This window comes from Frieseomelitta varia, unplaced genomic scaffold (genome assembly GCF_011392965.1).
Source record: "Frieseomelitta varia isolate USP_RPSP 00005682 unplaced genomic scaffold, Fvar_1.2 scaffold_881, whole genome shotgun sequence".
NCBI classification, from domain to species: Eukaryota; Metazoa; Arthropoda; class Insecta; order Hymenoptera; family Apidae; genus Frieseomelitta; species Frieseomelitta varia.
Genome location: NW_025110680.1, coordinates 149443 through 166555, shown reverse-complemented (window position 1 = coordinate 166555; position 17113 = coordinate 149443). Strand labels below are relative to the sequence as shown.

The window sequence follows — 17113 nt, the reverse complement described above, 5'->3', positions numbered from 1 at the left end:
ATATTAACAAATCAATGCTGCCAACGTTAAGATGTTTTTTTTTTTAAAGAACCAGATTGAGTCTTAAATCTTGACAAACACAAACCTTTGACGTGGCCACAATTTTTTTAATTCTGTTTAATACCATAACTATAACGTAAAAGTTCTTACACTTCAATGCACGGATGTTAAGATTACACCAGCAACAATACATAAACCATTTGTGTTTCAATAAGTCTGTGCAAAATTATAGAAATAACCACAATGACAGAAGATAACCAACGAAAGAGCCATACGAATAAATGGATTTTACGAATAGCACTTGGCACATTTTTGCTGCTTATACTTTTGAATTTGCCAACTCTTTGTCAAACTCATGATCACGGCGAATCACGAAGTTTCAAATATTCCAAAGAAGCTAATGAAGTGTATTTACAAAAGCAACAGTCTATATATCATAACGAAATTCTATATCAACATAAACATGAAGATGATAACTATGACCATCAACAGAAATCAGTTTTGCCTGACAGGACTTATAATAAAGTGTTTTTTAGAGCTACTGTATCTACCTTAATCATATCAGCAGCACCATTTCTTATTTTATTCTTTGTACCTTTAGATAATACTAAAGAATGTGAACCACTACTAAAAATATTATTAAGTTTTGCATCTGGTGGTTTATTAGGAGATGCATTTTTACATTTAATTCCTCATGCTTTGCTTCCTCATGCACATGAATCTCCTGAAGAAGTACATTCGCATTCACATTCTCATAATAAAGGCGAAGAAGAATCAGAACATGGACATGATATGTCTGTTGGTTTATGTGTATTATTAGGCATCATCATGTTTTTAATTGTTGAAAAAGCAGTGAGAATTATTAAAACTGACCATGGTCATGTACATGTGCATAAAGCCACAGAAAAGCTATCAAAAGAAAATAAAAATGATAAAAAACTATTAAAAGATCTTAATAAATCTGATGTAGTCTCTAAAGAAAAAAAAGCAGAAAGTTCTCAAAGTAAAATAAAAATTGCTGGTTATTTAAATTTAGTTGCTGATTTTTTACATAATTTCACAGATGGTCTTGCTATTGGAGCTAGCTATTTAGCTGGTAAAAATATTGGGTATATTACCACATTTACAATTTTGTTACATGAAGTACCTCATGAAATAGGAGATTTTGCTATTTTAATACAAAGTGGTTATAGTAAAAGAAAGGTAAGATTTCAATTCCAATACAATTAGCAAGATAGAATTATATAAGATAAGAATTATACAATATGATTTTGATTTTAGGCCATGATGCTTCAGCTTATAACTGCAGTAGGTGCATTATTAGGAACTTGTATATCATTACTTGCAGAAGGCATAGGTAAGAATAAGTTGCAATATATTAATTCAATTTTAATAAATGTTATACTCATTTTAAAATTTAACATTATAGGTGATATTGCAACTATGTGGATTCTTCCATTCACAGCTGGAGGATTTATTTATATCGCTACAGTTTCTGTAATACCAGAACTTTTGTCCGATACTAGTTTTAGACAGTCTGTAAAAGAAATTATTGCGCTTCTTTTAGGTGTATATATGATGGTACTTATAGCAGAATATGAATAATTTTGTATTGCATTTTTCTTTAAGCATATTGTGATCACTTAGTAAGAATTTATTTGACTGCTATAATAAGAACTCAAAATTAGAATTTATATTTTTACAATATTGTAATTATATTATTTAACGGATACTAGTAAGTATTCTAATATGTTGTAAAACAAATACCAGTGAAAATAATACTGTATAACTAACACAAATGTTAGCATTATGTGGAAAAAATTTAATACATTTTTAAGTATCATTCATGTCATAAATAATTCTTATTTCAGAAGAAATGATACGCATATACTCAAACATTATATATATATAATATATTTTTCGCAAATGTACTACATCTTTATTTTTACATACCATTTTATATCCAACCATTTTTATGAACATTGTCTTTAAAATTTTATTTATATTATAAAAAGATATACTCTTTACATCTATTTATTTTTTTATATGAAATAGATATGTAAATTATAAATTTACGAAACATAAGGTAAACATCGTATATTTTCTATAAGAATTATACCTTTATTTAAAAAGGAAGTAAAAGTTTGTAAAATTACGTTTATTATATTTGGTAATTTTTATACACATAGAATTATTTTTCTCTTACTTTGCTAATTAATTCATAAATAAAATGAGTAATAAATATATTATAAGTACATTTTTAATAATTTAACTAAATCTAAATACTGCAACTTGATATTTGCACATATATTATGCTATCAGACTTTCTATTTGTTCAAGACATTTTTTAGCTTCTATTACACCTTTATTGTCATTTCTAGCTTGTGCTAAATATTTTCCTTCATTACAATTTTTTTTTGCTTCTTCAAAAAGTCCTTTTGAAAAAAATGCATTTCCTAAATTGACATGAATGGAACTTAATTCAACCATACCTGGTAACTTTTTTCCTATAAAATATAATAATTCAGTTTAGAACAATTCAAATATAACAATATTATATTTATATTACCTAATTCTGCGGCTTTAGACAAATATTTAATAGTGTCATCATATTTTTGTAACATATAACACACACTTGCTAAGTTATTCAATAAAATAACAGTTTGTTCATTTTCTTCACCATTTATTTTTATGGATATATCATAAGCTTGAGTGAAGTATTCAAGAGAATTTTTATAATCAGATTGTGAAAAGAGCATAGATGCATACTTCTCTAAATTTAAACCTAACAATTGTAGTATATCTTCATTTTCATTGTCTTTAGCCAAATGATTTTGTAAGTGTTGCAAACAAAATTTGTAACCAGTGTTTGCTTTTCTATATTAACAAAGTTACATATTTTATAATATTAAATCATCAAATATTACATTTTATAAGAAAAAAAAATTTTTAAATAACTGATACTACTTATATGATTGCTTACTCTATATCTCTTGTTTCGTTATATAAATCAGAAATCTTAAGACTAATATGAATGACTGCTAAATCATCCTCTGGAACTCCTTTAGCTATTAATCTCTGTAAAACTAATTTAAATAGATCTTTTGCTTTTTCATAATTATTTATATCATATGCTAAATTTGCCATTACATCATATACATAAGTTATACCATCATAATGTTGCAAAATTTGTGCTTGTCGCAAAGCAACATGTAGCATTTTCTCTGCCTTTGAAAATTCCTTTTTCTATAAAATTAAAGAATTATTATAAAAATTAAATAAATAAAAGGTTTGCATTCAATATAATAGCGCAAAAAGCTTAACACTTTTATATTGTTAATCTAACCTGAATTAATAAAATTGATCTTTTAATTGTCGTTATTAATTCTTCAACACCATTTTTTTCTTCTTTAGGAAAAAATAAATTAAATAAAAAACCTGATATAATGTAATCTCTAGTATTTTTCCGTTTATTAGTACTACAATTGTCTTTTATCTTTTTAATTTGTTGCAAATATGTCATAAACATATTCTTTCTTTGATTTAATGAACAAATATTGGCAAAAGCACTAGATCTTGTACCTATTAGAAAATGTCTTAATGTATTCACAATTAGCTTTTGACAATACATTATGTTGAATTGTGATTGTTTCGATGTAACTTCGTTACAATACACTATATATTAAAAACAAAAAACCTATACACTTCTTACTATGTAATTGCTTGATAATTTATATACGTATATGTGTAAATAATTACATTTAAATTCCAGTAATGTTGTGAAAAACAATTGTTTTGAATGAACATGTACCGTTCTCAATTTTACGTACATACATATATTCAAATTTGTACATTGCAAAATAGCAGCAAATAAATTAGCAATCAATTTAAATTAACACACATTACGTATAACTAGATATATCACATATAGGAAACTATACCAAAAACGTATGTAATGTTATAAAATACGACATATTATTACATTAATTAATATCTGTAATTGTCTATTTACATAGTATTAAGTATTCCAAAATAAATAAAGGTGTATATATATATGCACTTTTATAATAAATTATCATACATATAAATATATGTACATTATTGTACAATGTCGTTATGCTATTCTTCGCCCCACCCTTGTTTTTCGTATAGCAATGCTGCACACCTTGATTTCGTGCATTACGTACCTTTTCACCTTACGGATATGAGATAGGTCATATTACAACAGGTAAGAAAATTTCAAGTGTATCATTTTCCAATATACAAACATCAGATATGAAGTTTACATATCTGTATATACGATATTATCTTCGTTAAATTAATGATAAGAATTGTATATAAATATTTTTTCGAACTTTGGTTTAGTATTTCGCACTTTATATGTGTTTAATATCTTTTTAACTTCGTTGAAACTTTATTATCATGTTAATTCAGTAACAAGTTGATAGACTTAATATTTTTTATTTTATATATTTCAGTTCATGTTTAAATTATAAATTATATATCCATAAACACTCACAATTTTTTAAAAATTACTGTTTAATAATATTTCTTACCATATTTAATATATCTTGCAAATATACATATGTTTTAATGTATTTTAATATAAATATTAATTTAATGTATCAATTATTAAATAAAGACATTCTATAAATTAATGAAATATAAAATATAAATATTCAATATTTTTAAACATGTATTACATATATGACTTGCCCTTTTTTTTATTATTTACTTAGTGAAAATGAGCTCACAAGATACAACTGACCATGTGTCAGCAATTAATTCACCTAATATATCTTCAAGAACAAAAAATTGGGTCCAATTTGAAGATGAAGCACCTTCTAAAGATAATAATAGTATAGAAGAAAAAGTTAAAATAAATGCGCCAGCTGTAATAAAACCAGAATCAATAACAGTAAATGTTGAGAAAATTGGAAAATCTGTTGATAAGTCAGATAATCAACAAACAAAAAATCATGAATATAAAGGTGCTGTGATATCAACTGAATCCGTCCAGATTAACTTAGATAGGTCAGGTTTAAGCCGTTCTATTACATCTGGAAGTCCAGATCTAAATTTACCATCTGAAGTAAGAGTTTCTGATCCTAAAAGTGCTTCTTTGAAGACTATTGATCTCCGAGACATATCTAATGGCAGAAGTACTACCAATAATATTATAAGTACACCTATTGGAAACATTAGACAAGGTTTTGCTAATGGAGATACTATAGTTACTCTTTTACCAGTTAACACTAGATGGCCATGGATTACTCCAGCTAAATTTCGTCCAGAATTAGTACCAGAAGAATTAATGGCTCAAGGTTTAACGGTAAGTGTCTAATTACATTTTATTTGATTTGCATTTCCTCATTTTGTTTATATATTTTCCTTCATTTGTAAAGTTCGTATATTTGCTCTTATATATGTATATTATGTATAAGCTGTTGTGTTGAACCATTACAGCTTACAGTAGAGGACTACGTACATATAATGGAACTGCTTGTAAACGATGTACGTTTTAATATGTACAATGTATGCTACAAAAGGATTCTTGTCCTTTGGATATTTACTGCATTTATTGTATTGCTTGGCTTATTGTTTTCCGGAGTAACTGGTCTTACTTTATTTGGACTTGGTGTCATGTGGTTAGTCCTCAATGCTGCTGCAATATTTTTTTGCATGTTCATCAAGATAAAATTAAATCACAATCTTGAAAAATGTATGGGTCAAGTGAACAAGCATTTACTTCGGCATAAGATATTGCTTGGATTAGACGATAGGGGGAAGATTTCATGTCACAAAGTCAATCTGTGCTTCATATACTTTGATACAACAGATTGTATTGTAAGTGCAATTAAATATATACTTAATTTACACAGTCAAGCTTAATATCACTGCCAAACAAAAATATTATTTTTCAGTTGAAATTAAAAAGTTTGTTAAAAAATTAGTTATATTTTGTTATACTTATATGATATATTCAAGAATTGATTTTATTTTATACCAGAAAAAGTTACAAGAAGTTATAGAACGTGAAGAACGTGAAGGAAGAGTAATTGGTGAAGATGGAAATTCTGAAATGCGTCGAAAAAGAGAATTGCAACAGCGAATGGATATAGATGATAGTGATATTGTAATACAAGGCAATACAACCACCAGAATTTCTCGTAAACAGGTATGAAACTTTTATTTCAGGTAATTATACTATATAAGTTATATTTATTTAATTTAGATTTTCTATAATGTTTGATATTTGTATAAATCATATTTTATATTTTATAAAAATGAGCTTAATTGTAAAAATCAAATTATTGTAATTGATTTTACAACATTTTATTTTTTGTGTGTGTGTGTGTGTATATATATATATATATATATAAATAATTAGGGTAAAAGCGAACAAGTATTCTGCCGCTATGTACAACGTTGGGCAAAGGATTATTTACGTCGCCGATTGGATTGGACAGTAGACGAAGAAGGTGGAAATCCTTCTTCACCTCGTCACTTAGCATCGGCTTTATGTCCATGTCAATATATAGAAGAATGGTTACGTAATAAGCCTCATGTTCAAGGCAGAGATTTCTGTCCTAGCTGGAGTAGTTTTCTTAAAGATAGAGGCATTTAAAGCAAAATCGTTGAATACGTATAAAAATGGAAAACAGTATTGAAAACATTCAAAGCAATTTTGATAGATTTAATAAGTTTATTTTTAAACTTATTGAAAAATTATTCTGATAGTAGGATTTTTAGACATCTACATTAAAAAAAAAAGATATTTTAAAAATCAAAGAATTTAAATAGATTTATAGCTATATTGAAACTGGATGAATAATCAAAATTTATATTAATAAAAACTAGTAAAAGTAAATCATATAAAATATGAAAATTACTTATAATTATGTACTTAACTATACAAGATTTTCATTTATGACAATATTAATTGCAATTAAGTTTACATACCATATTAATATATGAAATATTTTTTTAGCATTATTTTTTGGTGATTTGGTGATTATTAATGATATATACTTAGTATTGTTTTTTCTTATTTTTGTTGACTAATATGATATTAAACATTTATTATTGAATTTCATATTTGTATAAAACTTGTGTATTATTACAAGCTTTATTTTTAATATTTCACATTGTTAAGGTCAAGGATGGATGTAAGGAACGCGTTCCTCTGGCTTTGTCTCTACAATCAGGGTCAATAAACGTATAAACATAATGTGAGGGCAGTATTGTTAAGCCCATAAAGTAATTGCAAATATTCTATGGGACTGACCTTGTCCAATGGTGCCTGTTAGTCAAAAATGACTTACCTTCTCTACGTGATTTATTACGTTGATTTTTGGCTACCGAGGCACCGTTTGGTAAGGTCAGTCCGATAGGGTAATATTTGCAATTACTTTATGGATCTAACGGTACTGCCTAGGGATGCGTCCCTCATATTATGTTTATATGTTTATTGGCCTTGGCTGTACGACTAGGAACACGTCCCCTACATCCACCCTTGACCTTAACACATACAATTGTACATAGTATTTAAATTAAAATAATTCAGAATTGCAAGCTTGATATAAGTAAGAAACATGTAAAATGGTTAATGGTAAAACGTTTTTTGAAACAAGACATTCTGTTATGCATTTAATTTGATAAAATTTTATGTATTTAATAGATTTTTTAAGTTAATGAATGAGTTGATTATTGATACATAGAAAAACGGATTTATTTTATTGCTATTACTTCGTCTCTAGGTTTCTGATGATGGTATGTGTTGACAGGAACGGGCGGAGTTGCTGTTGCTGAGGTATGCATCTCGATGGGCACATCACTTTGTGCGCCGCAGACTTGATCTGGTTATAGACTCACAGGAACGTAATAGAGACATCGCAGGTTTATCTGTACCACCACGACATTGTGTCTCCGCCCGTTGTCCTTGTCAATTCATCGAGGACCATCTTAAATACAAGCCTAGAGGCAAGTTAATATTTCGTACGTTTTTCTTGATGCCGAACTTTAGTGGTAAATAGCTACAATTAATCATTTTATAATTATGATGTAATCAACTCGAAATACTTTTTATTTTATATATATGAAAAAACTTATGTTCCATTATGTAAAGAAACAACAAATTGAAATTAATTAGTATTATAAACTTAAGTAAAACAAGTAATTACTATCACTAGTAACAATCATACGTATATACGTATTTATATAAAATTTGAGTTTCTATAATATTATTTCTATATATATTATTTCTTTTAATAATATGAGATTATTAAAAATTTTTATTCATGTTATATTCTTGTTATATTCTTCAATGTATTATTCATGTAATGAAAATTCATATATTTTATATATGATCAAAATTTCTAAGTTATTTGTTTCATTTTGTTTTATTTTTAACTAATCCAAATAACATTCACCATTTTACAAAATACAGGGATACATTATATTAAGCACAAAAAAGTGATAAAAGATTGTTAATACTTAAAAAAAAAATTATAATCATTCCATTATTGTTACATTATTTTTTACAAATCAAATTATTTTAAAATTCTTAAGACATTTAATACACGCTTTTATAATTATAATAAATTTTATAGAGAAATTATATATATTATATATGTGATTTTACATAAATTTTCATATAGTAATATTGGAAAATTATATACAAATAATTAATGATTAAGAGGAATTTGAATCATAAAATTGGATATTTATTGTATTATTAAAAAAAAGATAAGCCCAGTAATCATTTTAAGTTAAGCCACTTTACTCATTTGCAGAAATGATATTAAAACAGCTTAAAATAACTTATAATAATTGCGAATAATTGATTGTTATAAATGTTGTAAAAAATACAACAATGAACTTATATATTTCTGAATTCCGTCCTAATACATATCGACGCATTATGTAAAAAATTAATATATTGTATACTTTTATATTCCGTTTAAAAAATACTTAATATCTATAAACGAACAGAGCTGTTCTACTTTTATATAACAAATGTAAAGCACTTTTATATATATTATTGTTACAGATGTTATAAATAAAGATAAACACATAATATATATGTTTCTTTTGGTGGAGGTAAAATTGTAAAAAACCTTGTCATTAAAGTAAATTAATTACTTCATGCAAGTCTTTTGTTTAGTCTTAAATGTCTAAATATACCTTATGTGTATAAATATTTTTCTAAAACATAGGTATTTGTCACTAACCATTGACTAATCCAGGGATGTTACTTGCATGCAGCTGGACAAAAGGCAATACATTTTGATATTTCATTTGAACCACATTTTGTGAGCACATGAAAATCATTCATAGTATAGCTGTAAGTATTGCTAAATCTAAATTTTTATCATATAACATGCTTAAATAAACACAATGTAGGTAATTGTTTTGTATATTTATGCATATACTTACATTATAATTATAAAAAAATTATAACATACATTCTCTGTTTTAAATACATTTTTAATTATTTCACTTTATACTTTTAATTTCTAAATTAAAGATATTAATTTAAAATTTTGTGCATGATTTTTTCAGGGTATCCACCTGGCTTTACATGGTGTGCTTATCTTAATGATCCATTAGTTAGATATGATATTTCTACAGGTATATCTAATTAACAATGTCAATCAGTGAATTATGCACAATAATATTCATTAAGGTATTTGTGAAGAAGTCACATTAATATCTATTATTCTACTTTCTGAATGATTGTTAGTATATTTGAAACATAAGCACAACAAAGTTCATATCATAGTAATCTTGAAAATCAGTTACAAAAAGTATTCTTGTACTTTGATCATTCCAAATAATGAGAAAATAAGAAACAAAATATTTTTAAAAAAATTAGAATTGTTTTATATTCTAAAATACATATTCAAATATTTATAAAGTATACATGTCACAAACATAAATGGAATTTAATTAACAATATTTACTATTCTAACTGTAGTGCCTTTTAACTGCCTATGACTATTACAATGGCCTTATCATATAAAATATGTAAAAATTAAAATATAAATAAGATTAAATTAAAAAGACATACAATTAATTGTATTTATCAAATTATTCATGTAGCATACATATATATACATTTATATACATATATACATACATAGATATAAAAATAATATAAAAAAATTATATGTAATACTTATTTTTGTAAGAAATTATATATGTTGTAATAGAGGGTACTAATCTTTTGTACAAAAAGTATCTAAATTAGCTAATTTTTATTACATGACATTGTATGATTATTATATAATTATTATCCGATATTAACAATTAAGACAATATTAAGTTTAAAATAATTATACACTACAATTTCCTTTATAGAAGGAATTAATCAAATAACTGCAATATAATTTATAAATATAAAAGATTTATGTTATTAATGCAGCTTGTGCTTGTTTTTTAATATTATCTGCGAGTTTTTTTATTTCTTCATTATCAGTCTTCAGCTGTTGTCCTCTTTCTGTAATAGTAGTTTCCAAATATCTTAACTGTTGTTTTATATTTAAATACATTTTGACTTTCTGATAGGTATTAGAAAGATTTGTGTTGAATGGATGTTCTCCAGAAAATTCACCTAAAAACAAAATTTTCATTTTTATGACAGAATTATACAAAAATTAAGCATATGTAACTAAACTTGAAATAAGGTTATGGTTGAAGATATTATTTTAATATTTTTCTTATTACAAATGTTATAATAAAATATATAATACCTTTATCGATTATTTTAAATGCTATATCATCTGTAGAAGCATTATTAAGATCTTCTAACATACATTCAGAATCCGGAATATGAGGTCTTGGTGGCAAATTACTTTTTTTATTGCTAAACATATTTGAGATATTTGTTTTATTTCTTTTATTTGCGATCGTTGTATATACACAAAAATGTATTAACACGCATATAGTCATTAATAGAAAAATTAAATATGATTAAATATGAATTACAAATTTACTGACGTTCAAAATTGAGACATTTTAGTAGTACCAATATTTTATACAAAATACTTACGTGTGTATACTTATCTTCCTCTGTATACTATTCTTCTTCTTAGAAAAATACTTTCGAGATAAATTATATGTACATAAAGATTATAAAACAAAAATTTTTTTAATTAAGAAGTATAAATTATTTTTTATTAAATTTAAAATCACTTAGAATATTTTCTCTTAAAATCACCAAACATATTTCTCTTTTGAGTAAATTTATATAGTATAATTGCATACTGAAATTGTCATTGTTCAAATTTCACATTACATCATTACATTTGTTTTATATATATATATATATATATATATATATATATATATATATATATATATATACTATACTATCCATTTCGTTTGTAAATTTCTAAATTTCAAGTTAAATATCAATTTTTATCTTTTATTTATAAATTTGATAATGCACTATAATGATTAATTGTGATGTATATACTGTAATTAAAAAATGTTTAATCTAAGAGTTTTATTAAATACATTGTCTGTCTTTATGTTGTAAATTCTGAATTTTTATTTTTTAATTTATGCGTGTATTAAACAGTCAATTGAACTAAATTCATGATATCGCGCAGTTTTCAAACTTCCTTTAGGATTGTGCCGGTAATGTACTATGTTGCATACTTTATATATTCTAAATACATTAAAACGTATTAGATATTTATGATATGATAAAATAATATCAAATCATTTCTATATCATTATTATTATAATATTGATAATTTTTTAGCGTTTTCTGTGCACAAAAATAATCAGCATGCCGCCAAAACGAAATCGAGCTTCAAAGGTTAGATAATTAAACAAATCATGTTTTAAATATTTTTATTAATGTATAAAAAAATAATTTTGTGTTAGTATGTTTTTTTATTATAATTTTACTTAATGTACGCCTTAAAATATGAATATAATGTTATAAAATAATTTATGGCAACATTATATTTTATAAGTAAAATTTATTTAATATATTTAAATAATTTGCTTTGCTTCCTTTTTTTTAATTAGGAAGATTCTGTAAGAGTTAAAAATGACACAAACACTAAAATAAAATCAAAAGCTGTATCAAATAAAAGAAAATCTAATACGGATGATCATGAAGAACCTACTGCAAAACGTGTTAAAAAAGTAGCAAAACCAGTTTTGAATAAAATAGATACAGATTTAAATGAAATCAATTTTGATTGTTCAAAGTTAAATGCAATAGGAAACAAGTATAATTTAAAAATTTCTAGTTGGAATGTTTCCGGCATAAGGGCAGTCATTAAAGTATGACAATAAATTTATTACTATTATATTCTACATTTTTTAACTGAAATTCAACATTATTTATTGTTACATTAATGTAGAAAAATGGAATGGACTATATCTTGAAAGAAGATGCAGACATAGTTGCATTGCAAGAGACTAAATGCGATAAAAATAAGTTACCTGAAGAAGTTAAATTAAAAGGATATCATTATTATTTTTTTGAGAGTATGAATTTTTATAATTTACTATAAATTTTTATTTATGAAATAATGAATTATATATATTTTCTAAATAGGTAAAAAACCTGGATATAGTGGTGTTGCATTATACACAAAAGAGAAACCAGTTAATATAAAATATGGTTTAGATAATGCTGAATTTGATAATGAAGGAAGATTGATTACTGCAGAATATCCAAATTTCTATTTACTTAATGCTTGTAAGTTTCAGGTTTTATGTAGTATAAATCTATGAGTATTGTATACTATATTTTGTTATTACAGATGTGCCTAATGCTGGTCAGAAATTAGTGACATTGCCTAAAAGATTAAAGTGGAATGAGGTCTTTAAAGATTATGTAAAAGATTTAGATAAAAAGAAACCTGTCATTATTTGTGGTGATTTGAATGTCGCTCATCAAGAAATAGGTAGGCTGTTTTTTTATTTATTTATCTTTTTACAATTTTTATATATTTATAAAATTATATAAATTAATTTTATTATCTGTTTAGATCTCAAAAATCCAAAAACAAATACAAAAAATGCTGGATTTACAAAAGAAGAACGAGAAGGTATGACAGATTTCTTAGATGCAGGATTTGTGGATACATTTAGAGCTTTGTATCCTGATAAGGCAGATGCATATACATTTTGGTCATATTTTGCTAATGCACGTAGTAAAAATATAGGATGGTAAATATATAAAAATTTGTTTACTGTGTATTTAAATACTATTTTTATTATATACTTTTATTATATTATCTTTTATATAGGAGATTAGACTATTTTTTGGTATCAAAACAAATTAAGGATAACGTCTGTGACAATGTTATAAGGGATGAAGTGTATGGCAGTGATCATTGCCCTATTGTACTTTATATTAATTTATAATTAAATAAGTGATATACATTTTTATACTTAAATTGTGTGTAACTGTGTTCAAATAATTTACTAAGTTTGCTGTAATCTATTTATTTTGTCTTTTAAGAATAAAATTTATTTGAAAAATATTTCATATATATTATTACAATGATAACATCTAATTTTCTGATATAGGTGTATTTTTGTTTTTTTTTATATTATGCAAACTAAATTTTTTAGTAAATTTAGTACATTGATCTAATATAATTTTGACATTAACCTAATATCTATAAAAGATATTTTTGAGATCTAACCTATTTCAGATGAAGCATGACATTTACTAATCATTTATGTTTTTTAACTCTCGCATGATGGGCCGTACTGTGGAATAGTACACGTTCCAGATGTACGCCTATATGTAATCGTTAGTAGCTGGTTCAATTTTATTTCTTTTTTATATTTTTATTATGATTGTTATAACAATAGAATAGTAGGAAATAAAAATACCTTTTGCTACTTTTATTACCTATAAATAATATTATTTATTTTCGTTGTATCTAATACGTTAGATGGCATTTACATTTGCTACAAACAAAATTGTGACAATTGCTACATTTAGCGCTATATTTGTTGTCATTGCCTATGCAAATAAAACATCTCGATCGTTTTAAGTTTGGAAGTTTTAAGTTTTAAAAAGTGGAAAGCACTAAAAGACTAAAAAATACAAAAAATGAAAAATATTACAAAGATAAAGAATATTACTAATAAAAAATACTGAAAACAATGTACTGAAATACACTTTCAACCGCTTTGACTGCTTCTTCAGAATTGAAACGTACGTCCATTTGTCACCGATTTGACTTCTTATTGGAAACGTAATATTATCCCATTTTTTATCGTCAAATCGTAGCCATAATCGTACAGGTTAACTTTGTATGATTCACATACAAAGTAGGACTTTAAACGGGTTACCGTAGACCCAGCCACCGTTATGCGAAGATTAAATAATTGTTCTAGATGCTTCGCAAATAAATAATACTTTGATAATGATTTAAAGTTAAATAATAAAATGCATGAAACATTACCATTATTTATTATCAGCAATGATTAAAGAATAAAAATAGTAATTGTAACAAAAACGAAGCGATAAATTTATTATGATTGAAAATGACATCGGTAACAAACAACAATATTATTAAATTATATAAATATGAAAGTTTATTATATTTTCTTTTATGGACTGGTGCAGTATTATATTCCATTTACAAAGTATTTCTAATTAACACTTGTAAGAAATTAAATATATATTTTATATTTATGTATAAATTATAAATATATTTTAAAATTATACATAATTTTTAGATTTTATTAATTATGATGATATATATGGTGACTTTGCACCAGGATGGACATGGATTGGAAGGAAACAAGATGTTTCTGACGAAGAATGGAGAATATGGATACCATTAATAATAAAATTAATACCTTGGTTATTTCTTCATCACATTATTAATCATTTCATCAAAATTTCATCAAATTGTATGGTGCGAAGTTTTAGTATTATTTTATATTTTATTATTTATCTCAAATTATTTTATTAACAATGTTAACAATGTTATGTCTTTTTACAGCTATTATGTTGTTCGTACATTTTTATATCTTTATTATTTTTATATTATTCTATTGGAATATTGGGCACGTTGTGTGCATTAATTCATCCAAGTATACTCTATATTTTAACACATAAACGTAGCAGATCTATCATATGGATGATAAACGTAGTATTTTTATTTATAATACACTTTCTTAAAATTCCAAATGGTATCTTCCAAAATACATTTAAATTAAATGATGAAGAACACTATATTTTAACTCATATAATATGTTGGGTTCAACTGAGAAGTATTAGTTATAGTGTAGATAACATAAAATCACATTTAGAAAATAATTGTGATAATATGTCTTTTTTTGTACAGAATTTTTTATATAAACTGGCATATTGTTTATACTTACCTACATTGTCTTTAGGACCATTGATTTTGTACTATGAATTTATTGATTCTGTATGTATCATATTTTAGTAAACTTGTGTTTGTTCTTAGTTGCTGTGAACAAGTAAACAATATATTAATACTTTTTTACAGGTAAAAAAAACATCTCAATCTTTGGAAATTGCAGATCTTAGAAATTTTCTTTTTAATGTAATTAGATATATTTTTTGGATATTTTTTGCTAATATTTTTTTACATTTTCTTTATTTCAATGCAATACAATATCATCCAGAGGTAAAGTTATCTTTTTATATATAATAATTTTTATTAAAAATAAATAAAAATTAACTTTTTTTTGTAAAAACAGTTTGTTAAAAGTTTAGATCCATGGACTTTGTATGGATTAGGATATTGCATGGGTCAATTTTTCTTAATTAAATATGTTGTAGTATATGGATTGACTCATACTTTATGTGCAATAGATAATATAAAAGCCCCTCCTCAACCTAAATGTGTAGCAAGAATTCATTTGTATTCTGACATGTGGAAATATTTTGATCAAGGTTTATATAAATTTCTTATAAGGTATGCTTGAGATATATAAATACAATATATAATTATAATAAAAATTTTCAAAACAAATCATTTTTCAGATACATTTATGTTCCTTTGTTGAAATCAAATTTCAACAAATTATTCGCCTCGTTTTTATGTTTTACATTCGTTTTTCTGTGGCATGGAATGCAAACAAATATTTTTATTTGGACAGTTCTGAATTTTATAGGCTTAAATGTTGAAAATTTAATCAAATCAACTGGAAAAAGTAAATATTATTTAAGTATACGGAAAAAATATTTGTCAGAAACAAATGCGAGACGATTTCATTGCATCTTAACAAGTCCTTTGTTAGCCATGTCAGTTATATCAAATTTTTATTTTTTTGTTGGAGAAGAAATTGGAAATATTTACATCTATAGAATATTACATGGTACCATTTTATTTTATTATATATTATGTATTTTACTATAACTTGACAACTTTACTTTAAATGAAAGAACAAATATTTACTACATAGATTTCTATGAACTATTTATTTTAAATTTTTATATAATGTTTCATTACAGATACAGGGTACAGTACATTTACATTACTCTTCTTCCTTTATTGCTGTTGTCAAGTTTCTACAGATATAAAAAATTGGGAATTACAAAAATATTCAAAACTATAAAACATTGATTTCACATCATAGTAAAAACTATTTCAAGAATATATATATTGTTTATAATTATATTACCAAATATTTTATTGTTTAAGTACAAAATGAGTATAAAAATACAATATATAACTAAAATTATTTTTTATATTAACATTATTATAAGCCTTTAACATTTATTATAAATGATAAAAATTGGTACAAAGTATACGAATATTTTTTACGTAATTATATTATTGTATTTATTGTATGCTATTAATAGCCAACTTTATAATACTTACAAGGCACATTATATTTCATAATATATAAATTTTTGCGAAAATAATTTCTAAATTTTTCATTTTTATATTTTATATAATATTTAACTAATTTATTTGTTTACATATTTTTACAGAGATACAATAAATGCTTTTATTTTGTTTATATATCTTAAAATATTCACATTTTTATTTCTAAAACTTTTATATTTTTTAATGTTCTAAATCTGAAAATATTTGTAATTATAGTAGCAGATACATCATACTAAAATATATTTTCACTAGAA

General features: G+C 24.5%; 6 protein-coding genes across 13 annotated transcripts; 4 read left to right on the top strand and 2 right to left on the bottom strand.

The window, feature by feature from the left end:
* Positions 1 to 32: 32 nt before the first annotated feature.
* On the top strand, positions 33 to 1931 carry LOC122536974 (protein catecholamines up). The gene is made up of 3 exons (XM_043669810.1): positions 33 to 1203; positions 1282 to 1357; positions 1430 to 1931. The coding sequence occupies exons 1-3, from the start codon at positions 244 to 246 to the stop codon at positions 1603 to 1605; spliced, it is 1212 nt and encodes a 403-aa protein (XP_043525745.1). The 5' UTR covers positions 33 to 243; the 3' UTR covers positions 1606 to 1931.
* Positions 1932 to 2244: 313 nt separating this feature from the next.
* Positions 2245 to 3961, bottom strand: LOC122536968 (tetratricopeptide repeat protein 19 homolog, mitochondrial). Of its 2 annotated transcripts, XM_043669791.1 has the most exons (5): positions 3760 to 3961; positions 3347 to 3582; positions 2984 to 3246; positions 2570 to 2877; positions 2245 to 2507 (listed from the first exon to the last, which is right to left on the bottom strand). In XM_043669791.1, the coding sequence occupies exons 1-5, from the start codon at positions 3830 to 3832 to the stop codon at positions 2311 to 2313; spliced, it is 1077 nt and encodes a 358-aa protein (XP_043525726.1). In that variant the 5' UTR covers positions 3833 to 3961; the 3' UTR covers positions 2245 to 2310. The 2 variants fall into 2 exon arrangements, with proteins under 2 accessions (XP_043525726.1, XP_043525727.1); XM_043669792.1 differs by lacking the exon at positions 3760 to 3961 and having other exon boundaries at positions 3347 to 3751.
* A 114-nt stretch (positions 3962 to 4075) lies between these two features.
* On the top strand, positions 4076 to 9816 carry LOC122536966 (transmembrane protein 268). Of its 4 annotated transcripts, XM_043669788.1 has the most exons (7): positions 4076 to 4228; positions 4740 to 5332; positions 5467 to 5847; positions 6011 to 6178; positions 7788 to 7983; positions 9268 to 9346; positions 9565 to 9682. In XM_043669788.1, the coding sequence occupies exons 2-6, from the start codon at positions 4745 to 4747 to the stop codon at positions 9324 to 9326; spliced, it is 1392 nt and encodes a 463-aa protein (XP_043525723.1). In that variant the 5' UTR covers positions 4076 to 4228; positions 4740 to 4744; the 3' UTR covers positions 9327 to 9346; positions 9565 to 9682. The 4 variants fall into 4 exon arrangements, with proteins under 4 accessions (XP_043525723.1, XP_043525722.1, XP_043525725.1 ...); XM_043669787.1 differs by lacking the exon at positions 9268 to 9346 and having other exon boundaries at positions 9565 to 9816; XM_043669790.1 differs by lacking the exons at positions 9268 to 9346; positions 9565 to 9682 and adding an exon at positions 9219 to 9247.
* A 432-nt stretch (positions 9817 to 10248) lies between these two features.
* LOC122536970 lies at positions 10249 to 10953 on the bottom strand. Its single transcript, XM_043669798.1, has 2 exons — positions 10755 to 10953; positions 10249 to 10615 (listed from the first exon to the last, which is right to left on the bottom strand). Exons 1-2 carry the CDS (start codon positions 10951 to 10953, stop codon positions 10410 to 10412), a joined length of 405 nt encoding a protein of 134 aa, XP_043525733.1. The 3' UTR covers positions 10249 to 10409.
* Positions 10604 to 13505, top strand: LOC122536969 (DNA-(apurinic or apyrimidinic site) endonuclease). Of its 4 annotated transcripts, none has more exons than XM_043669794.1 (9): positions 10948 to 11022; positions 11565 to 11643; positions 11771 to 11827; positions 12043 to 12303; positions 12384 to 12510; positions 12581 to 12724; positions 12789 to 12932; positions 13017 to 13197; positions 13278 to 13505. In XM_043669794.1, the coding sequence occupies exons 2-9, from the start codon at positions 11602 to 11604 to the stop codon at positions 13393 to 13395; spliced, it is 1074 nt and encodes a 357-aa protein (XP_043525729.1). In that variant the 5' UTR covers positions 10948 to 11022; positions 11565 to 11601; the 3' UTR covers positions 13396 to 13505. The 4 variants fall into 4 exon arrangements, with proteins under 4 accessions (XP_043525732.1, XP_043525729.1, XP_043525731.1 ...); XM_043669796.1 differs by lacking the exon at positions 10948 to 11022 and adding an exon at positions 11034 to 11053 and having other exon boundaries at positions 11585 to 11643; XM_043669797.1 differs by lacking the exons at positions 10948 to 11022; positions 11565 to 11643 and adding an exon at positions 10604 to 10688.
* Positions 13506 to 13855: 350 nt separating this feature from the next.
* Positions 13856 to 16675, top strand: LOC122536965 (protein-cysteine N-palmitoyltransferase Rasp). The gene is made up of 7 exons (XM_043669786.1): positions 13856 to 14653; positions 14728 to 14909; positions 14997 to 15428; positions 15510 to 15650; positions 15724 to 15941; positions 16010 to 16344; positions 16481 to 16675. Exons 1-7 carry the CDS (start codon positions 14533 to 14535, stop codon positions 16582 to 16584), a joined length of 1533 nt encoding a protein of 510 aa, XP_043525721.1. The 5' UTR covers positions 13856 to 14532; the 3' UTR covers positions 16585 to 16675.
* Positions 16676 to 17113: the final 438 nt, after the last annotated feature.

Coding starts and splice junctions, on each gene's coding strand:
- LOC122536966 (XM_043669787.1), top strand. CDS start 4,745: ATGAGCTCACAAGATACAACTGACCATGTGTCAGCAATTAATTCACCT. Junction 5,333..5,466: donor TAATGGCTCAAGGTTTAACG/GTAAGTGTCTAA, acceptor GAACCATTACAG/CTTACAGTAGAGGACTACGT. Junction 5,848..6,010: donor TTGATACAACAGATTGTATT/GTAAGTGCAATT, acceptor ATTTTATACCAG/AAAAAGTTACAAGAAGTTAT.
- LOC122536969 (XM_043669794.1), top strand. CDS start 11,602: ATGATATCGCGCAGTTTTCAAACTTCCTTTAGGATTGTGCCG. Junction 12,933..13,016: donor TGTCGCTCATCAAGAAATAG/GTAGGCTGTTTT, acceptor TTATCTGTTTAG/ATCTCAAAAATCCAAAAACA. Junction 13,198..13,277: donor CGTAGTAAAAATATAGGATG/GTAAATATATAA, acceptor TCTTTTATATAG/GAGATTAGACTATTTTTTGG.
- LOC122536974 (XM_043669810.1), top strand. CDS start 244: ATGACAGAAGATAACCAACGAAAGAGCCATACGAATAAATGGATTTTA. Junction 1,204..1,281: donor GTGGTTATAGTAAAAGAAAG/GTAAGATTTCAA, acceptor TTTTGATTTTAG/GCCATGATGCTTCAGCTTAT. Junction 1,358..1,429: donor ATTACTTGCAGAAGGCATAG/GTAAGAATAAGT, acceptor TTAACATTATAG/GTGATATTGCAACTATGTGG.
- LOC122536970 (XM_043669798.1), bottom strand. CDS start 10,953: ATGACTATATGCGTGTTAATACATTTTTGTGTATATACAACGATCGCA. Junction 10,616..10,754: donor ATTTAAAATAATCGATAAAG/GTATTATATATT, acceptor TTTTGTTTTTAG/GTGAATTTTCTGGAGAACAT.
- LOC122536965 (XM_043669786.1), top strand. CDS start 14,533: ATGACATCGGTAACAAACAACAATATTATTAAATTATATAAATATGAA. Junction 15,651..15,723: donor CAATACAATATCATCCAGAG/GTAAAGTTATCT, acceptor TTGTAAAAACAG/TTTGTTAAAAGTTTAGATCC. Junction 16,345..16,480: donor CATCTATAGAATATTACATG/GTACCATTTTAT, acceptor GTTTCATTACAG/ATACAGGGTACAGTACATTT.
- LOC122536968 (XM_043669791.1), bottom strand. CDS start 3,832: ATGTACGTAAAATTGAGAACGGTACATGTTCATTCAAAACAATTGTTT. Junction 3,583..3,759: donor AACATTACTGGAATTTAAAT/GTAATTATTTAC, acceptor ATTTTCTAATAG/GTACAAGATCTAGTGCTTTT. Junction 2,878..2,983: donor AACGAAACAAGAGATATAGA/GTAAGCAATCAT, acceptor TTGTTAATATAG/AAAAGCAAACACTGGTTACA.